We start from the raw sequence: 16,887 nt of genomic DNA, 5'->3' as shown, positions 1-16,887 counted from the left end.
AAAAGATACAAATGGCTAATAGATACATGACAAAATGTTCAACATCATTAGCAGCCAGGGAGATGCAAATCAAAACTACACTGAGATCCCATCTAACCCCAATGAGAGTGGCAAGCATAAAGAAGCCAAGTAACAAATTCTGGCGAGGATGTGGGGAAATAGGAACTCTTCTACATTGTTGGTGGGAGTGCAAACCAGTTCAGCCACTATGGAGGTCAGTAGAAAACTATGGAAAATTCCATAGAAAACTGAGAATGGATCTACCATATGATCTGGCTATACCACTCCTGGGTACCTTTCCAAAGGGGTTGAAATCAGAAAACTGATTTCACAGAAACATATGCATACCCATGTTCATAGCAACACAGCTCACAGTAGCCAAAATATGAAACCAAAATATGAAAGATAAATGGATTATAGAATTATGGGAATTACACACAATGGAATTTTACTCAGCAGTAAAGAAGAACAAAATTAGGTCATTTTTAAGAAGTTGGAAGGACCTGGAGAACATTATGTTAAGTGAGATTAACCAAGCACAGAAAGAAATGGGACATATGTTTTCTCTAATATTCTCAAGCTAGGGAGTATAAGGGGTACCAAAGAGACTCCAGATAATGGAGGGGAAATCTCAGGGAAGCAAGAAAGGAGAAGTAGGGGAGGAAGAAGGCTGAGGTTCATTAATGGAAATGCTACCTGTGACTAGGTGTATACATGTGAATATAACACTGTTAACCTGGACACTCAGTATCAGAAGGGAGGGAAACGGGGAAGCAGGGGGAGGAAGGGCATCAAGTACTGTGTCAATATATGCCATTGTCAACATGATCCACATTATGATCTGAGGCTATAGTGCACCAGTACTATAAAAAAAAAATAAATATTATACTATAAAAAATAAAATACTATAAAATACTATAAAATACTATAAATAAAATACTATAAAATAAATAAAATAAAATAAAATACTATAAAAAATAAAATAGGGCTGGGGATATATCTTGGAGGTAAAATGTCCCTGGGTTCAATCCCCAGGATGGAAAAAAAATTCATGAATCCATTCATGAAAAGCTCCTGTAACTTGATGTGGGTGCTTCCCATGTACCCACGTGTCTTTGTCACTGTGCTCTAGCCGCCTCACGTTATCAGCTGTGCCGTGTGTTCTTGGGCATCATAGCCTAGACTCCTGCGTTTCTGCCCTCTCCACACCCCCTTCCTGTAAACTAAGACACAGAGGGCCTTCCCCTTGCCTCATGGTAGGGCCTCCCCTAGCCGAAGGGAACAGAACTTCAGCAGCGTGCTTCCAGCACAGTTTATTTCCTTCAGAGGTTGTTTGTTTGCTAGAAAGACTTTTTTGACATCAGAAGAACTTTGAACAAGCTACAAAAAAGGCTAATTGCTTTATGTATTTCATAGTCATAGTTGTAATGGATGAAATGTAGAAATAATCCTATTTTCCTTTATGGACAACCTGACAAAAGTTTACTAGTACCAGTTAGAGCCTGTGATCCCTTCTGTGTCTTCTGCATGGGTATACCGATATCCTGAGTGTTGCTGCCAAACCTTTCTCATCGGAGGCCAGAATGATTTGCTGTTGACACTTGAGAAAGTGTGTGGCTTCATTTTACACATCTAGAAAGGTGATTTTCTTATAGTTTTTGTGGTGATCTTTCTCGGTGCTTGACACTTTATAATATGTCTCTACGTATCTTCTGTTACAGACTATTCAGACTATGAAGACAGTTCCCTAGAATTTTTGGAAAGGTGCTCTTCTCCAATAACTCGATCTTCTGGCAGTTCTCTGGCTCCACGAAGCATGTTTGCAGAGAAAACTACGTCATATCAGTATCCAAGGGCAATTCTGTCCGTTGATCTTAGTGGTGAAAGTATGTGTAACTATGTAATGCTTAAGACAAAATTGATTATTAAATGTGGAACTGAGAATAAATGTATTTTGTTGAATGCCTGTCCAAGCAAAGCAGAAGTTTACTAAGTTATTATATAAACTAATATGAAAATCACAGCATTAAAAATTTGAACTACATTTTAATTTATATAAAGTAAAATTGGCTTTTATTCTTAGTGGTGGAAAAGATGATAAGGCAGCTGGTATCAGGGTCTACTGTATATAGATCTTCAGTAGGTGTTTTTGCAGATATGTTTATATTTTTTATAACCAACCTGTGTGGTAGTATTGATAGCCACATTTTATAGGTTAAACAAGCAGAGATATCTTTTTGGGTTAATTAGTATCAGACTTAAAACTCAAATTAATCTATATTTTAACTCCAAAGATAATGCTTTTTTTCTACCAAATATTTAGCTACTCTTAAAAAATGTATTTTGTCACAGGTAGATCTGTAACCAAGTATTGGGGCCTGTGTCTGGGCCAGCGATTTACACACAGTCAGGAATTGGGCACTTTAGCTAGGCTGGAAGCCAGGTCAGGGTAAGCAGATCACTGGAGCTGGGCTCTGTCAGGTTGCCCTCCAAGGCCCAGCCCAACAGTGGAAAGTGTTGGGGACTCTGACCTTCCTTCTGACCCTAGAGCAATAGGAGAGGCTGTCTTGGCTCTAGACACTGATGGCAGTGGCTTAGAGTGCAGCAGCATCCCAGCAGGGCTGCAGTGGGAAAGCTGGGCTGCCGTTGGCCTTTGGCCAAGCCGCTCCTGGCTCTGCCCTCTGAGAGCCCCAGATGGTGGCTCTCGCGTATGCTCTTCTGTGCTTGTCACTGCTCTCTCCCAGGCCCGCCTCCTCCCGGGCTTACTGTAGAGAGGAGCTTACTTTTCCCTTTACTATGAAATAAGTACATAGCACCTTTGAGAGTTTAATTTTCAAAGTTTGAGGTTGGGGAAAAGATAAATCCTCACCTCTGCTCTCCTTTCCAGCAAACACAAGGCCCCTTTCCCCACTTGATCCAGGTGCACACTATAGGCATTGCTATGATGCCTTTAAAGTACTCTAGTCCTGGGTCCTACCACACATCACAATTAAACAAGATTTCTGGGAAGATCCTGCCAAGATACAATTTTTGGATGATTCTGTGGGGCAGCAGGGCTTGGGAATCACATAAGATTACCCACACTGCGAGCCAACGAGATTGGAAGATGATCTCTTGCCAGAGAATGTTGGAGAATGGGGGCTTGTGCCTGGGCCAGCAATCGCACTAAAACAAGAACACTGGAGAAAGGGTGGACAGAGTCATAGATACTCACTCTGAATTCTGCTGTGCCCTTTGTGTGCTCAAACACTGGACAAGAAGAAATAGGATGTTAACAGAGGCACAGGTTCTCAGATGACAGCGTGCGTTCCAACCACCCGAGGAGCTTGTTAAACATACTTTCTGTGCCTCACCTTCCAAATTTCTGATTTCTAATAAATTCCCAAATGATGGTAATGTTGCTGGTGTGGAACCACACTGAGAATACTGTCTGAAGGACCAGGGATAGTTGAAGGGCAGCAGTGGAAAGGGACCAGGTATCCTGTGACCATGCAGCTGGATCCATTGGCCTCTGGCTCCGTTGTGGAAGCTTAAGAGGAACTTTAGTTTTTCTTACATAACTTTTAACCCAGTGGCCCATTTACTCAATCTTGAAAATCTAGCCAAGCATAGGTTTAATCAACTTATTAAATTTGCTTGTTAATACAAAAAAAATCTGAAAATTTTGGCCACGCAAGTATATGCAAGTTACACACCAATTCCTAATGATTTCCTTAGGAAATTCATTATTATGTAATGAAATTATTTAATGGCTTCATTATTGTATAATGTAAGTTTATTTTTGTGTCATGAATTCTACCCATTTAGCACCACGTATTTGCTGCAGCAGTATTTTTGAAACTTCATGTTATGGTCTGCTGCTGCATAATTTGATCTTGTGTTTAGGAAAACTCAAGAGAAAATACTAGTTTGGGATTTAAGGTAGCAAGATTATGGATGGGTGAAATTTTCCTCTAGACTCTCAAAATTAGTTATGTTGTTAATATTAGAATATTTTTTCATATTATTTATTTCTGCCTTCTTGAATGTCTAGCTATTTCTCTACCATTACCTCAATTCTACTGACTTTATTTTCCCCAAGATGTCTTCAAGGCAAAGAACATTCTTTTATTTTTCTATAAAATATTTTAATTTTAATAAATACAAAATAGACAGGCATAGTGGCACATACTTGTAATTCCAGTACTTGGGAGATGGACACTGAAGAATTCCAGCTTCAGCAACTTAGATCCTGTTTCAAAATAAAGGTAAAATAGGGCTGGAGGTGTAGCTCAGAGGTCAAATGCCTTTAGAGGAAGAAAGTAAGTTCAATACCCGGTACCACACAAAAATAAATACAAAACAAAACATTAAAAAACATTTAGTCAGGGTTAAAATAATATTAGAAGCTTAGATAGAAGAAACACTAAGTTATGTGAACTATTTGGCCAGGCGTGGTGGCGCATGCTTGTAATCCCCGCTCTTGGGAGGCAGAGACAGGAGGATCGCGCAGGTTCAAAGGCAGCCGTGCTGGCTTAGGAGACCCTGTTTCCAAATTAAGAAATATTTTTAAAAAATGGGTCTGGGAGTGTAGCCCGGAGGTAGAAGGGTTTCCAGGAACCCCAGTACCACCAAAAAAAAAAAAAAAAAAAAAAAAGTTACATGAAAAATACCCAGCCAACTTTCATCTGGTCTGATTGATTCTGAAAAGAAAAGTTTTATTCTATATTGAATTTTTCCTTACCTCTTCCATAAAGATTGTGGATGGCTACTATATATCCCAGGCTTTATTCTAAGCCCTAGGGATAGAGCATGCAATGATACTTTGCAGTATTGTGCTTGCTGTCAGAAATACTGTTGAAATGATTAATAACACAGGCTTTAGGATCAGTCAGTATGCAGCCAGCTTTATGCTGCTTGGCTACACAATACTCAGCCAAGTTATTGTATGCTCTGTGTTTAAAGTGCTCTGTGTAGTACTGTTATAAATCAAGAGCAATGAGAGTTAATACTACTTATAGTATTAATAGTTTTATTAGTACTAGATTATAGGTAGGCAAGTTCTTTTGTCTCTCTAAAGTTGCTTCTCTCTATAGTACATATAATAAAACCCATTCTTTTTATAACTCAAAATGAAATAATGTGAAAACATTGGTTCAAAAGGGCAATGTTTGTAAATGTATGGAAGCTATACAAATAAGTTAGTGTCAGCCGTAGCCATAAGCTCTGTAAGCATCAAGACGAGGGATCCATAGTACAGTGGTGTCTACACTCAAGTGGGAAGTAGTCCTAATTATCTGAGCTTCAAACTTGTTCTCTGTCCAGAGATAAGTCCTCTATTTGCATTTGTTTGTCTTCTAATAGTGTATAGTATAGTCGCTCCCTGTAGCCTCTTTCTTTCTGGAAAATGATATAAAAATGGAAAAGAATGTACTGAGCTTACTTTTCATGTGCCTTCTAGACTTATCAGATGTGGAATTCCTAGATGATTCTTCAACAGAGAGCTTGCTTCTGAGTGGGGATGAGTACAATCAAGATTTTGATTCTACCAATTTCGAGGAATCTCAGGATGAAGATGATGCTCTTAATGAGATTGTGCGATGTATCTGTGAACTGGACGAGGAGAATGGCTTCATGATTCAGGTAGCTTGTTAGTCTTTCCTGCAGGATGGAATCACTGTACATGCTCAGCAGGTGCTTTAGCCTGTCTTCCCTTCTCACTAGTCTCACTCAAAAGCCAGTCCTCAGCCGGGCGTGGTGGCGCACGCTTGTAATCCCAGCATTTGGGAGGCTGAAACCTGGAGGATCCCGGTTCGTGTACAGCCTCAGCTACTTAGGCCCTCTGCAACTCAGTGAGACCCGGTTTCAAAATAAAGAATAAAAAATAGGGCAGGGGGTGTAGTTCAGAGGTCAAATGCCCCTGGATTCCATCCCCAGACCCCCCCACACACAAAAAAAAAGCCAGTCCTCTAGTGGACTCTCATTTTTCAAACACCAGTGGCCATAATTAGGGAGTCTCTTGGCCAAGTGAGAAAGGCAGTTTGCTTATTTTAGTGCCCCCTTCTATCTTTGTTAGGGCATTCAGTTTGAAATGCTTTAAGGCCATTAGTGAGGGTCAGCACCACTGGAGGATTGACCACAGTAGCCCTGTTCCTGTGTGTAATGATTAGCACCCTTCAGTGATTTCAAATACAAGAATAATTTTCTAGTATTTTCAGAAGAAAGGGAAACTTGCAGGAGTTAACAATCTTCTCTTGTAGGAAATGTATACTTAACAGAAAAGAGATTTTGTGGTGTAGAAGATGTGGAGGCATTAATTACAGGAATGAAGAAAATGTATTCTTTTTTGTTCTCCTCCTTTTCACTGGTATTCTCAAACAAGAGAATTGCATATTTATAATTTCACCACAAAGTAGTACTTTAAGAGGACATTGAGCCGGGTGTGCTGGCGCATGCTTGTAATCCCAGCATTCGGGAGGCTGAGACCTGGAGGATCGCGGTTCGTGGACAGCCTCAGCTACTTAGTGAGGCCCTCTGCAACTCAGTGAGACCCGGTTTCAAAATAATAAAAAATAGGGCAGGGGGGTGTAGCTCAGAGGTCAAATGCCCTTGGGTTCCATCCCCAGACCCGAAAAAAAAAAAAAAAAAAAAAAAAAAGATTACATTGCTATAGGTACTGCTACAAACTTGATTTAAAAAAATTCTGTATACTTTTTTCAGATATTTAAGAATTTTATGGATGTGATTGGCTAAACATCAGTGGGAAGTAGATGAGGAAAACTGACTTTTATATGACTTAAGTATTATTTATCAAAGCCTATTTAAATAAGTACAAAAATGAAGTTCTTGAAATGGTTGACTATTTCGAAGATAAAAGTCATCTTAAGTCATGATTGCTATGTAATGCTGAGTATGAATTGAACTTGTCTCTACAAGGAAGCAAGTGACTTAAGAGTCAGGCATCTCTCCTGACTCCTGAGTGGTGACCGTTGCATCCAGCCCTAAGTGTGCTCTGTCCTCTGGCAGTGTGAAGAGTGCCTGTGCTGGCAGCACAGCGTGTGCATGGGGCTGCTGGAGGAGAGCATTCCAGAGCAGTACATCTGCTACATCTGCAGAGACCCTCCAGGTAAGGCTTCTGCTCGCGCTTCTGGGTGTACCCGCTGTCTGTAACGCTGTTACTTCTTCATCAGCTACACTCTGCCTCAGTGGTTGATTTTAAAATATTTTTTGCTGTTTGTTAAAGTTTTTATATTAATTACTTAGACAAACATATTAGCATAAAAGGGCGGGGTATAGCTTTTCCATGGAGAAGGTAGCCATTGTCTCTTCCTGTGCATAGGCTTATTTGTGTTGACATTAAGTGGACTTGCATTCTGTGTTTGCATTTCTCCTGAGTTGCCTTTGAAGAACTTTGTGGTAGTGCCATATATCAGACTCATGGTAAAATAAATGATCTCTCAAGGTGTTACCTGTGAGATCACCTTATTTTACTGATGAGGCAACTAGGCCTCAGAAGGGTGGCTAGACCAGGCCACTGAGGTGAAACCTGAGCTTCTTGACTCCAGTCCTCCGTGCTTTCCGCTTGATGCCCACCTCTATGCTGAGGGCCTTCCGGTAGCATGTTCTGAATACTGAATGTAATTCCAGCCTCAAAGGCAGAAAATAACTAGGTCTTGCCAAATCAAATAATTTGTTTCCCTACCTACCGAAAAAGAGAAATAAAAATGTCACAGAAGAAGCACAAGAATTGAGACCTTATATGAGTGGAGATGTGTGTTGTCCACTCGAGTGGCATTATCAGATGCCTCTTGTCTGTCAGACACTGGTAAGATGAATGATTCAGACCACACCTTCAGCTGTCTCAGCAGAGGAGAGCACTGACACAAGAGCATCTTATTTTACTAGATATAATTTGTATTAACAGCAAAGCTGTAGAATGGTAGAAGATTTTATATCACAGACATGGGAGAAGGGACTCTTATTTGCTAAACTAGAACTTTTGGCTTCATTGAGTTAAAAACAGACAGGTGAGTGAAAAAAAATCCCTGTTAGTTTCTGCCAGCTCTCTAGCCATTTTAGAGGCTGGAAGACTGATAGGAAAAGTTGAGTGGGTGCAAGTGGTGTCTCTCGCAGGTGTCAGGTGCCTTAGACCACAGCCTCTGGGAAGTTGCCCAAGGGCAGGAACACAGGAGGTAGGTGGGGCTCTCTGCCTCGTGTTTAGAACCCTTTCCTAATTCCAGAGTTCACCTTATTTACTGCCTAGCACCAGAGTAGCCACTGAAGGGAGATGTGAATGAGCAAGGTCCTTTGTGACTTACTGTCTGTCACCTTCCTCGACAGGTCAAAGGTGGAGTGCAAAGTATCGTTATGATAAGGATTGGTTGAATAGTGGGAAGATGTGTGGGTTATCATTTTTAAAAGAAAACTATTCTCATCTCAATGCCAAAAAGATTGTTTCCACACATCATCTGCTTGCTGATGTCTACGGTGTGACGGAAGTACTGCATGGCTTGCAGCTGAAGATCGGAATACTAAAGTAAGTGAAGGGAAGGGAGGGTCACACTCGAGTGTACATTTGAATAGAAATCAGAAAAAGGAAAAGAATCTGTTAACGAGAAGTGTGAAAACAGTCCTCCTTCCCCCTAAAAACGAGTGTGAGGCGCCTGGTTCTTTTCTTCATTTGCACTTGGCTTTGCCGTAAACTTACCCCTTTTTGTCCTTCTATTGCCGTTCTTGGATCGCTCTCCCACGCCCTTCCTTCCGTTGTGATTCCTGAACACTGTACAGGCCGTTGCCCTCTGTGCTCACTGGTGCCATCGCAGCCCGGCTGTTGTATTTCACATAAACAGTTGCCATGCCTTTTAATTCCTTCTGGTTCTAGTCTTGTGCTCTTTTAGTTCATCCTTCATACTGTTGCTGGCGTGATCTTAAAGATAAATAAGAGCTTGCTCTTTAAAACCATACTGTCATCCTGTCGCCCAGTGAAGTCGGCTCTCCAGCACGCACATGGAGGCCTTCATGATACCTGTTTTGTTGCTCCAAGTTCACTCTCCTCAGTTTCTTTCCACAAGTGTCCCAGCTGTACCAGAACAGTATCCCTGAATGAAGTGTGTGTTCTCATTGGTCTAGGCCTTTTACACCCAAAATAGCTTCCTGCCATTAATGATACTGGGGATTGAACCCAGGAGTATTCTGCATCCTCGCTACATCTCCAGCCTATTTTTTTGTTGTTGTTGAAGCAGGGTCTCACTGAGTTTGCAGAGGGCCTCACTGAGTTGCTGAGGCTGGCCGTGGACCTGTAATCCTCAGTCTCAGCCTCCCAAGTACTAGGATCACAAGTGTGTGTCACCATGCCTGGCTCATATGCTTTTGTGATGACCTGCCCACCTAGAGCTGACCATGCTCTTTTTGGCAAACAACATGGTGCATACTGGTTCCATGTACTTGGGCGCACTGAGTTTTCTATGTCTGTCTCATCTAAATAAATAATGGGTTCCTTTTAGCTAGGTCTTGTTCCTTTTATTCCTAGTGCAGACTATAGGAGCACATACTCAATAACTGTTGAGTGAAATTTGTTTCAATTTTATATCATAAACCTGAATAGAGTTTTTATTATTAGATGGCCATGTAAATGCTAAGACCTTGGAGAAGTGACAATGTGTTAGGCTATTTCTAAAACCTAGATTTCTTCCTTTCTGGTATCAGTATGAATTTCTCTGCATTCATGGTTATACTAAGGATTGTAGCTGGACCATTTCTGCCTCATGTACTCACAGGCTCTCTTTGTATTAACATTTCTAATAATAGCCTTTAATATCTCTTGTTTAATGCAAATATTCATACCCCAAATTGGCACTTTTATGTGTTAGTTTATTTAATCCTTTTGAGCCAGAAAAATAAATCTTACCTCATTTTTTAATTTAATTTATTTTATTTTATTTTATTTTGTGGGTCTGGGGATGGAACCCAGGGACATTTTCCCTCCGAGCTACACCCCCTGCCCTGTTTTTTATTCTTTATTTTGAAACCGGGTCTCACTGAGTTGCAGAGGGTCTCACTAAGTAGCTGAGGCTGTCCGCGAACCGGGATCCTCCGGTCTCAGCCTCCCAAATGCTGGGATTACAAGCATGCACCACCACGCCCGGCTAATCTTACCTCATTTTAAGGATGGTTGTCAGAATTTGTCAAAGAGGTCACATCACTAGCCCACCCCCAGTGCGTGGGAAGGTTCCATCCATTTGACTGTTGAGCTATCAACCCAGCTTTGTACTGATTGAGAATTTTAATTGAGTATTTTTTGGGTAATAAGTTATTAGATATACAAAGGATAAAATATATAATTTCAGAACAACACATGGGGCTTCATTAGAAGAAAAGTGATTTGACTCTAATTTGGAAATTGTTAATTTGCAAACATAATTAGTGAGCCTTTTAAAAGGCTTATGCTGCCTTAACCTTCTTTCACTTCAACTCTGATCAGTGGAGATCTGATGTACTTACTGCAAATATTTAATTGCTACAGAATGAACTGAGAGTTATAACGCTCAGGTCTGTAGTGAAGATGGAGTTAAGTGAATAATACAGTAGGCTGTTGTTGGGGGTATAAACAGTAAAGCTTCTTTGGAAGCCAATTGGACAGTGCCTTAGAGTATACACTGTTTATCAGTTCCACATCTGGAAATTTATTTGACTTTAATAATCTCACAAAGACATACACACATATCCATTAGTGGAGAATTGGCTGGCTATAGTAGACATGGAATTAGTACTCTTCAGGCACTAGAGTAAAGGTAAGGGAAATCGGTGAGTGTGCTGATGTGGCAAGAACCCACAAGATGTTACGTAGAAAAAAGACAAAAGGGAGCCGGGTGTGGTGGGCACACTTGTAATCCCAGCATCTGGGAGGCAGAGACAGGAGGATCGCGGTTTGCAGACATCCTCAGCTCCTTGGTGAGGGCCTTTGCAACTTGGTGAGACCCTGTGTCAAATAAAGAATAAAAAATAGGGCTGGGGGTGTAGTGAGAAGTTAGAATGCCCCTGGTTCCATCCCCAGTACTGCAAAAAAAAAAAAAAAATGGTATGAGTCTCAGTTGTGTAAAAAGAAAGTGTATACTTATTTATGTAAAACATAATTTTATTTGTAGAGAGAAAGATATCTCAGTTATTTATGATTGTGAAGGGAGTTTGTATGTTTATAGGAAGGAATTTTTGTCATGAGTACTTATAACCTATATATTAAATAAAGGTTTTAAAATATGTGCACATAAAAATTTCATATCTTACAATGAAAAAACTTGAGTGAAATATATACAGAAAAAATATGTATACCAAATGATGACATTAATGATCAGCAGGATTAAATTTATTATTGTTTTTCAGAGTATTTTTTAAAAATTGAGAGAATTCAAATTTTGAATACAATGCCAAGCAAGTCCTGACCTTTTCCTAACCTAGTCCTGAAATTAATTATGGTGTTTGGCTTGTCATATTTTTTTCTTTTTTTTCCCACTTTGTTTTAGGAATAAACATCATCCTGATCTTCACCTTTGGGCTTGTTCTGGAAAGCGAAAAGACCAAGATCAAGTAATAGCTGGGGTAGAGAAAAAAATAGTAGTTCAAGACACAGTTAATCTAGAGGAAAAGAAATATGTACAGAACCATAAAGAACCACCTCATTTGCCCCTACGAATGGAAGGAACTTACATAACAAGTGAGCACAGCTATCAGAAGCCACCAAGCTTTGGTCACGACTGCAAATCTCTTGTGGACCCTGGGAGTTCAGACGATGACGATGTCAGCAGTTTTGAAGAAGAACAAGAATTGCACTTGGGGGATAAAAACCGTTTGCAGTGCTCAGCAAGAGGACATGGATTGCCAGAAAAGGTAAAAGTGGTTCATTTGTCTGTGCTTGTATAGTATGCTAGAGTACCAAGTTTTATAGGATAGAGCACACTGATTGCCAGGTTTTGCTGTTATTTCCAAGTTTATAAATACCTGGTTAAGGACATTTTTTAGTTTCTCTACAGGAAAACACTCTTCATTTAAACGTGTAATTATTCCCTAATTCAGAAGTTTTGTAATTCAACAAACTGTTACGCTTTTTTGCTCACAAAACTTTCAATTTTATAAGCATACTTAGCCTTCAGAAACTAATGAGCCATATTGTATTGCAAATGAAAATATGTGTGACTACTTGAAAGTACATATGGGTGTGATAATGTGCCTTTTTGTGTGTTGTAGATAAAACATTACACTTTATATAATTTTAGCATATTCATAAGTGCATATAATGTTATTTTTCAATAAGCTTATTCCTTATGGCTGTATGTGCATTGAATATGTATAAATTTGTTTCCTATGCATTGGAATTATCTTCAAGATGTTATGTCTTCGTTTTTTATTGATTTTAAGTTAGCAAAGCCACTTGAGAATTCCTTATTTTTCTGCCTTTCTTATCAAGTAATCATTGTAATAAAGACTTAACTGAATTTGAAAATCTTACATCTTATTAAATTTATAGCAAATGATCTTGTTAAATTAATATCCCTCTAGAGAAATGAATTATCTCTGACAAATCCAAATTTTGTAGTTGTTAAGGTACTTTGTACCCTCGAAGCTTTTAGACGATGCTTACCTTTCCTTGTGTCACTGCTGGAGATAACTAGGCTTTGTACTGGTCTTTCACGGTTGTCTTCCTTTCCTTTCCATTCCATTCTGTTCTGCTCCTTTGCTTTTGTGGTACTGAAGATTAAACCCAGGGACATTCTACCTCTGAGCTGCATCCCTAGCCCAGTTTTATCTTGTGTTTTGAAACAGGGTCTCACTAGGTAATTGAGCATTTCACTGCTTGCTGAGACTCCCCTCAAACCTGTGCTCCTCCTGTCTCAGCCTCCCAAGTTCTGGGATTGCAGGCATGTGCCACCACGCTCAGCTCTTGCTTTTTTTAATTTTTTTTTCCCTCTCATCATTGCATCGCTTCCCTGCATTTATGTCACAATTTGAAATTAATTGTGGGAGAAGCTAGATCAAATTAGTTGGTCATTGTAATTATAAAGTAGAATTAGTGACTTCATATACTCAGCATATCTCACTGAACTCTTCCCACCTGAGAAGCACAATGGTAGGTGCTGTGGGAAGATGTAGTGGGCACCTCTGCTTCTGAGGACTACCAGATGTACTTTGCTTCTGTACCTGCACTTACCTTAAGGGCATCTTAGGAGGCAGACTGGTTTGCTTTGATTGTTGTAGGGTGTGAAATTATTTATTTATTTATTTATTTATTTATTTATTTATTTATTTTGGTGGTACTGGGGTTCCTGGAAGCCCTTCTACCTCTGGGCTACACTCCCAGACTTATTTTTACATTTTTTTTTTTTTTTTTTTTTTGGTGGTACTGGGGTTCCTGGAAGCCCTTCTACCTCCGGGCTACACTCCCAGACCTATTTTTACATTTTTATTTGGAAACAGGGTCTCCTAAGCCAGCGCGCGCGGCTGGCTTCGAACCTGCGCGATCCTCCTGTCTCTGCCTCCCAAGCGCGGGGATTACAAGCGTGCGCCACCACGCCCGGCCCTTATTTTTACATTTTTATTTGGAAACAGGGTCTCCTAAACCAGTGTGCGCGTCTGGCTTCGAACCTGCGCGATCCTCCTGTCTCTGCCTCCCAAGCACAGGGATTACAAGCGTGCGCCACCACGCCCGGCTTAGGGGGTGAAATTTTTAATGTCTCCTCCCCTTTTGATATGCCTTTCATCCATTTCATCGAGTTCTCTAATATTTTGCTTTGTCCCTCTCCCAATGGCCCTTTGGAGAAGAATCCAGCGGCAGGGAAAAAGGCACTTATGTACAATGATACAAAGGGCAGTGAGGGCCCAGGAGACTCACATCTTCAGTGGCAGCTCAATCTCCTCACGCACATTGAAAACGTGCAGAATGAAGTCACCAGCAGGATGGACCTAATAGAAAAGGAAGTTGACGGTAGGTTACGTAGTAAAGACCTGAGGCATGATTGCTATAGCGTGCTTACTGCTACTGTGAAGAAGCTGTAAAAAATGTTAGACAGTATGATGAGAATGACATGTGCTCTCCATACCAGCGGGGCTTCATTGTTTCCTTCACACTCTTTGAATTGTATGTAGGTTCTTCTCTGCTCAAGACAGTGTGACTGGATATTATCTTAGTGTTTGATTTTAGTTTTTTTGTGGTTTTTTTTTTTGTGTGTGTGTGTGTACATGTGTGTGCATGTGATACACTGGATAGAATCCAGGGATATTCTACACACCCAGCCCTATTTTTAATTTTTATTTGGAAACGGGGTCTTGTTAAGTTGCTGAGAGAACCTCACTAAGTTGTTGACACTGGCTTTGAACCTGTGATCTTCTTGTCTCAGCTTCCCAAGTACTGGGATTATAGATGTGTGCTATTATGCACAACAATTTTTTGTTTGTTTGCAAGATGGATACTTATTAAATATTATCTGCCAGTGTAAATATAGAACCCCCACAAGGTTAAGTAAGTAAGCCTTAAATTTGCATTACAAATTTTCAGATGGCTTTCACTTATATTTTTTAATTTTATCACTACACAGAGACTCAGGAAAGTAGGCAGGAAAGATATTATTTCTATTTTATATTTGAGAAACTAGAAACAAACTAGTTGGTTTACCAGATTTCCTTCCCAGTGTTCTTCCTAAGCCCTCTGATTCCTTTCCTCCTAATCTTACAGATTTCAATCTGCCTTCTTTCTTTATTGTTCTTGCTACAAAAACACAAGATACCTTGTCCCTGTCCTAACTACTACTTTTTATTCCCCTAAGAAAACAAGAGGAAATGAACACCCATTTCGGAAGCATCTTCCACTTGGATTTAAGCTAACTGTAAAGTCAATGTTTGGAGTAGATTTTGAAGAAAATGTAACTTGACACAATTCCATATTTTTAGGCTAGGTTTTTAAAGGAAACAATAAGAAATGTAGACTTTAATTTCATTCCACCTAGAATGTTAACGCATGAATGTTTTTTAATGGAATAATAAAATAGTGGAGGTGAGGACACTGAGAAATTGCCACCTCTTTTCCTTTGTTACAAAGGAAGAGGAAGGAGAGATTATTTAAATCTCATTTAGTAGAAAGCTTGAGCAGGCACAGGGAACTGTGGTTTCCTAACCCATAGGAGACTAAAAGGAGACATTCAAAATGAAGTTAGTTTATATATATGTAAAGGAAAAAATCAGGCTGAGATCCAGTTGGGTGTTAGGGTACCTGCCCAGCATGCATGAGCCCTGGGCCGTCCGGGGCTGGGGGAAAGGTTGAGCAGAGGAGGGTTTCTAAGAAGGACGAGAGCACTGCTGGAGTGCGACAGACAGTGCTACATCTTTCAGAAATGGCTCGAGCGGATTGGTGGTGTGAGGACTGGATAGTGAACGATTATCTCAATCGCCCTTCCAACCTTCTCATGTTACCGTTTTCTGGCTACTCTTCCAGATGCCATGTAAATTTGTTTGTTCTCTCTTTCAGTTCTGGAAAGCTGGCTTGATTTCACAGGGGAGTTGGAGCCACCGGATCCTCTTGCAAGACTGCCCCAGCTTAAACGCCACATAAAACAACTCCTAATTGACATGGGCAAAGTACAACAAATAGCAACGCTTTGCTCTGTATGACAACAGTGAACCCTTAATGAAGAGAATGTGCTTTGTTCTCTTCAGTTGAAGCATTTTTATTATCCACGCAATTGCTGTGTGGATACACAGATGTCATATTTGGTCATTTACTGATTTGTGGCATCAATAAGATGGCACCTGGGAAAGGAAAATGAAGAACAGCTTGATCAGGGAAGCTGATATTAAAAAAAAAGTATGAGCAAGCTGCAAATGCTAATTGGTATGCCAAGGATCAGTGAGGTAGAATCCATCTATACTAAGGGAATCAAATTGGCAGGATTTTTGAATAGTTGCTTACGTGAAGCTCAAGATTCCTGTAGAAAGAAATATGATGTGCTTATATAGCTTTTAGTAGAAAGATCCACGTTTACAAGCCAGCATTTGGCCCAAACCAAATTGTAAAGTAAATTTAAATTCTGGAGAGTTCTACAAGGTTGGTCTAAGAACTGCCTTTTCAGCAGTTGGATCCAGCTGCACAGAAATTTAGGTTGTTTAAACTTTTATAGGATCATGAGCTGTTTCTTGGGTGATGAACGTCCTTAATCAGAAAACTGACAGTAGAAGTCTCACTTTTGGGGAAAACAACTGTGGAATTCTTGCTTTATTATGAATGTATTTAAAAAAGAAACACCAAGTAATTGGAATTTATTTCAGACATTAAGCTTATTATAAACAAACTGGCTTGCAGAAGGGTCTGATGTGCCAAATATTGATGATACTGATGGAAAGAGGATATTAAATATTGTGGAAGCTCTTCCACCCTAAGTCTTACATAATGCCATCAGTCCATCCAAACCCTGTATGTCACATATACTGTCTATACTGTCTATACAGTCCAGTGGCAGTATTTAGGCTTCAACATATAGTTTGATCCCGGGTATGCTTGGTGTTTGCCTTCAGAAAAAATTTATAAGTAACCTCAGCTGGGATGAGGAGTGACAAAAATATCTGAATAATTTGTGGCTGTGGATTTTTTAACTGCTAGTAGTGGAATACTGGAAAAGCTTCATTTCTGAAGATGAATTTTATTTTTAAAAAATACATGCGCACTCAAAACTTGTAGCTTTGATCGCAAATGGACAGATTTCTGAAACCAAAGGCAACTAAGTTGCTGTGTTCGCTCTTGCTGGATTTTGAGCCTGGGTCCTACTGTCCGCCAGTCCTCCTGTGAGTTGTATGCACCCCCAGTGCTACGTACGCAGGTATGCGTAAGTGTGTATGCTTGTTTTAAACAAACACTCAACGTACTTATGT

General features: G+C 40.0%; 1 protein-coding gene across 3 annotated transcripts in view; it reads left to right on the top strand.

Annotated features, from left to right (window-relative positions):
- Positions 1-15,633, top strand: part of PHF20L1 (PHD finger protein 20 like 1) — a gene marked incomplete at its 3' end in the record, with an annotated part of 72,975 nt that extends 57,342 nt beyond the window's left edge. For all 3 annotated transcript variants that reach the window (XM_080693940.1, XM_080693938.1, XM_080693939.1), the window contains 7 exons: positions 1,722-1,886; positions 5,441-5,622; positions 7,006-7,105; positions 8,320-8,515; positions 11,499-11,862; positions 13,792-13,954; positions 15,491-15,633. In XM_080693940.1, coding sequence (XP_080550066.1) covers positions 1,722-1,886; positions 5,441-5,622; positions 7,006-7,105; positions 8,320-8,515; positions 11,499-11,862; positions 13,792-13,954; positions 15,491-15,633 — 1,313 coding nt within the window. The remainder of the gene's footprint in view (positions 1-1,721; positions 1,887-5,440; positions 5,623-7,005; positions 7,106-8,319; positions 8,516-11,498; positions 11,863-13,791; positions 13,955-15,490) is intronic.
- Positions 15,634-16,887: the final 1,254 nt, after the last annotated feature.

The sequence above is a fragment of the Muscardinus avellanarius genome (genome assembly GCF_963383645.1).
Source record: "Muscardinus avellanarius genome assembly, chromosome: 4".
NCBI lineage: Eukaryota > Metazoa > Chordata > Mammalia > Rodentia > Gliridae > Muscardinus > Muscardinus avellanarius.
Note: the sequence above shows the minus strand (reverse complement) of the source record. Positions and strands in the feature narration are given on the sequence as shown.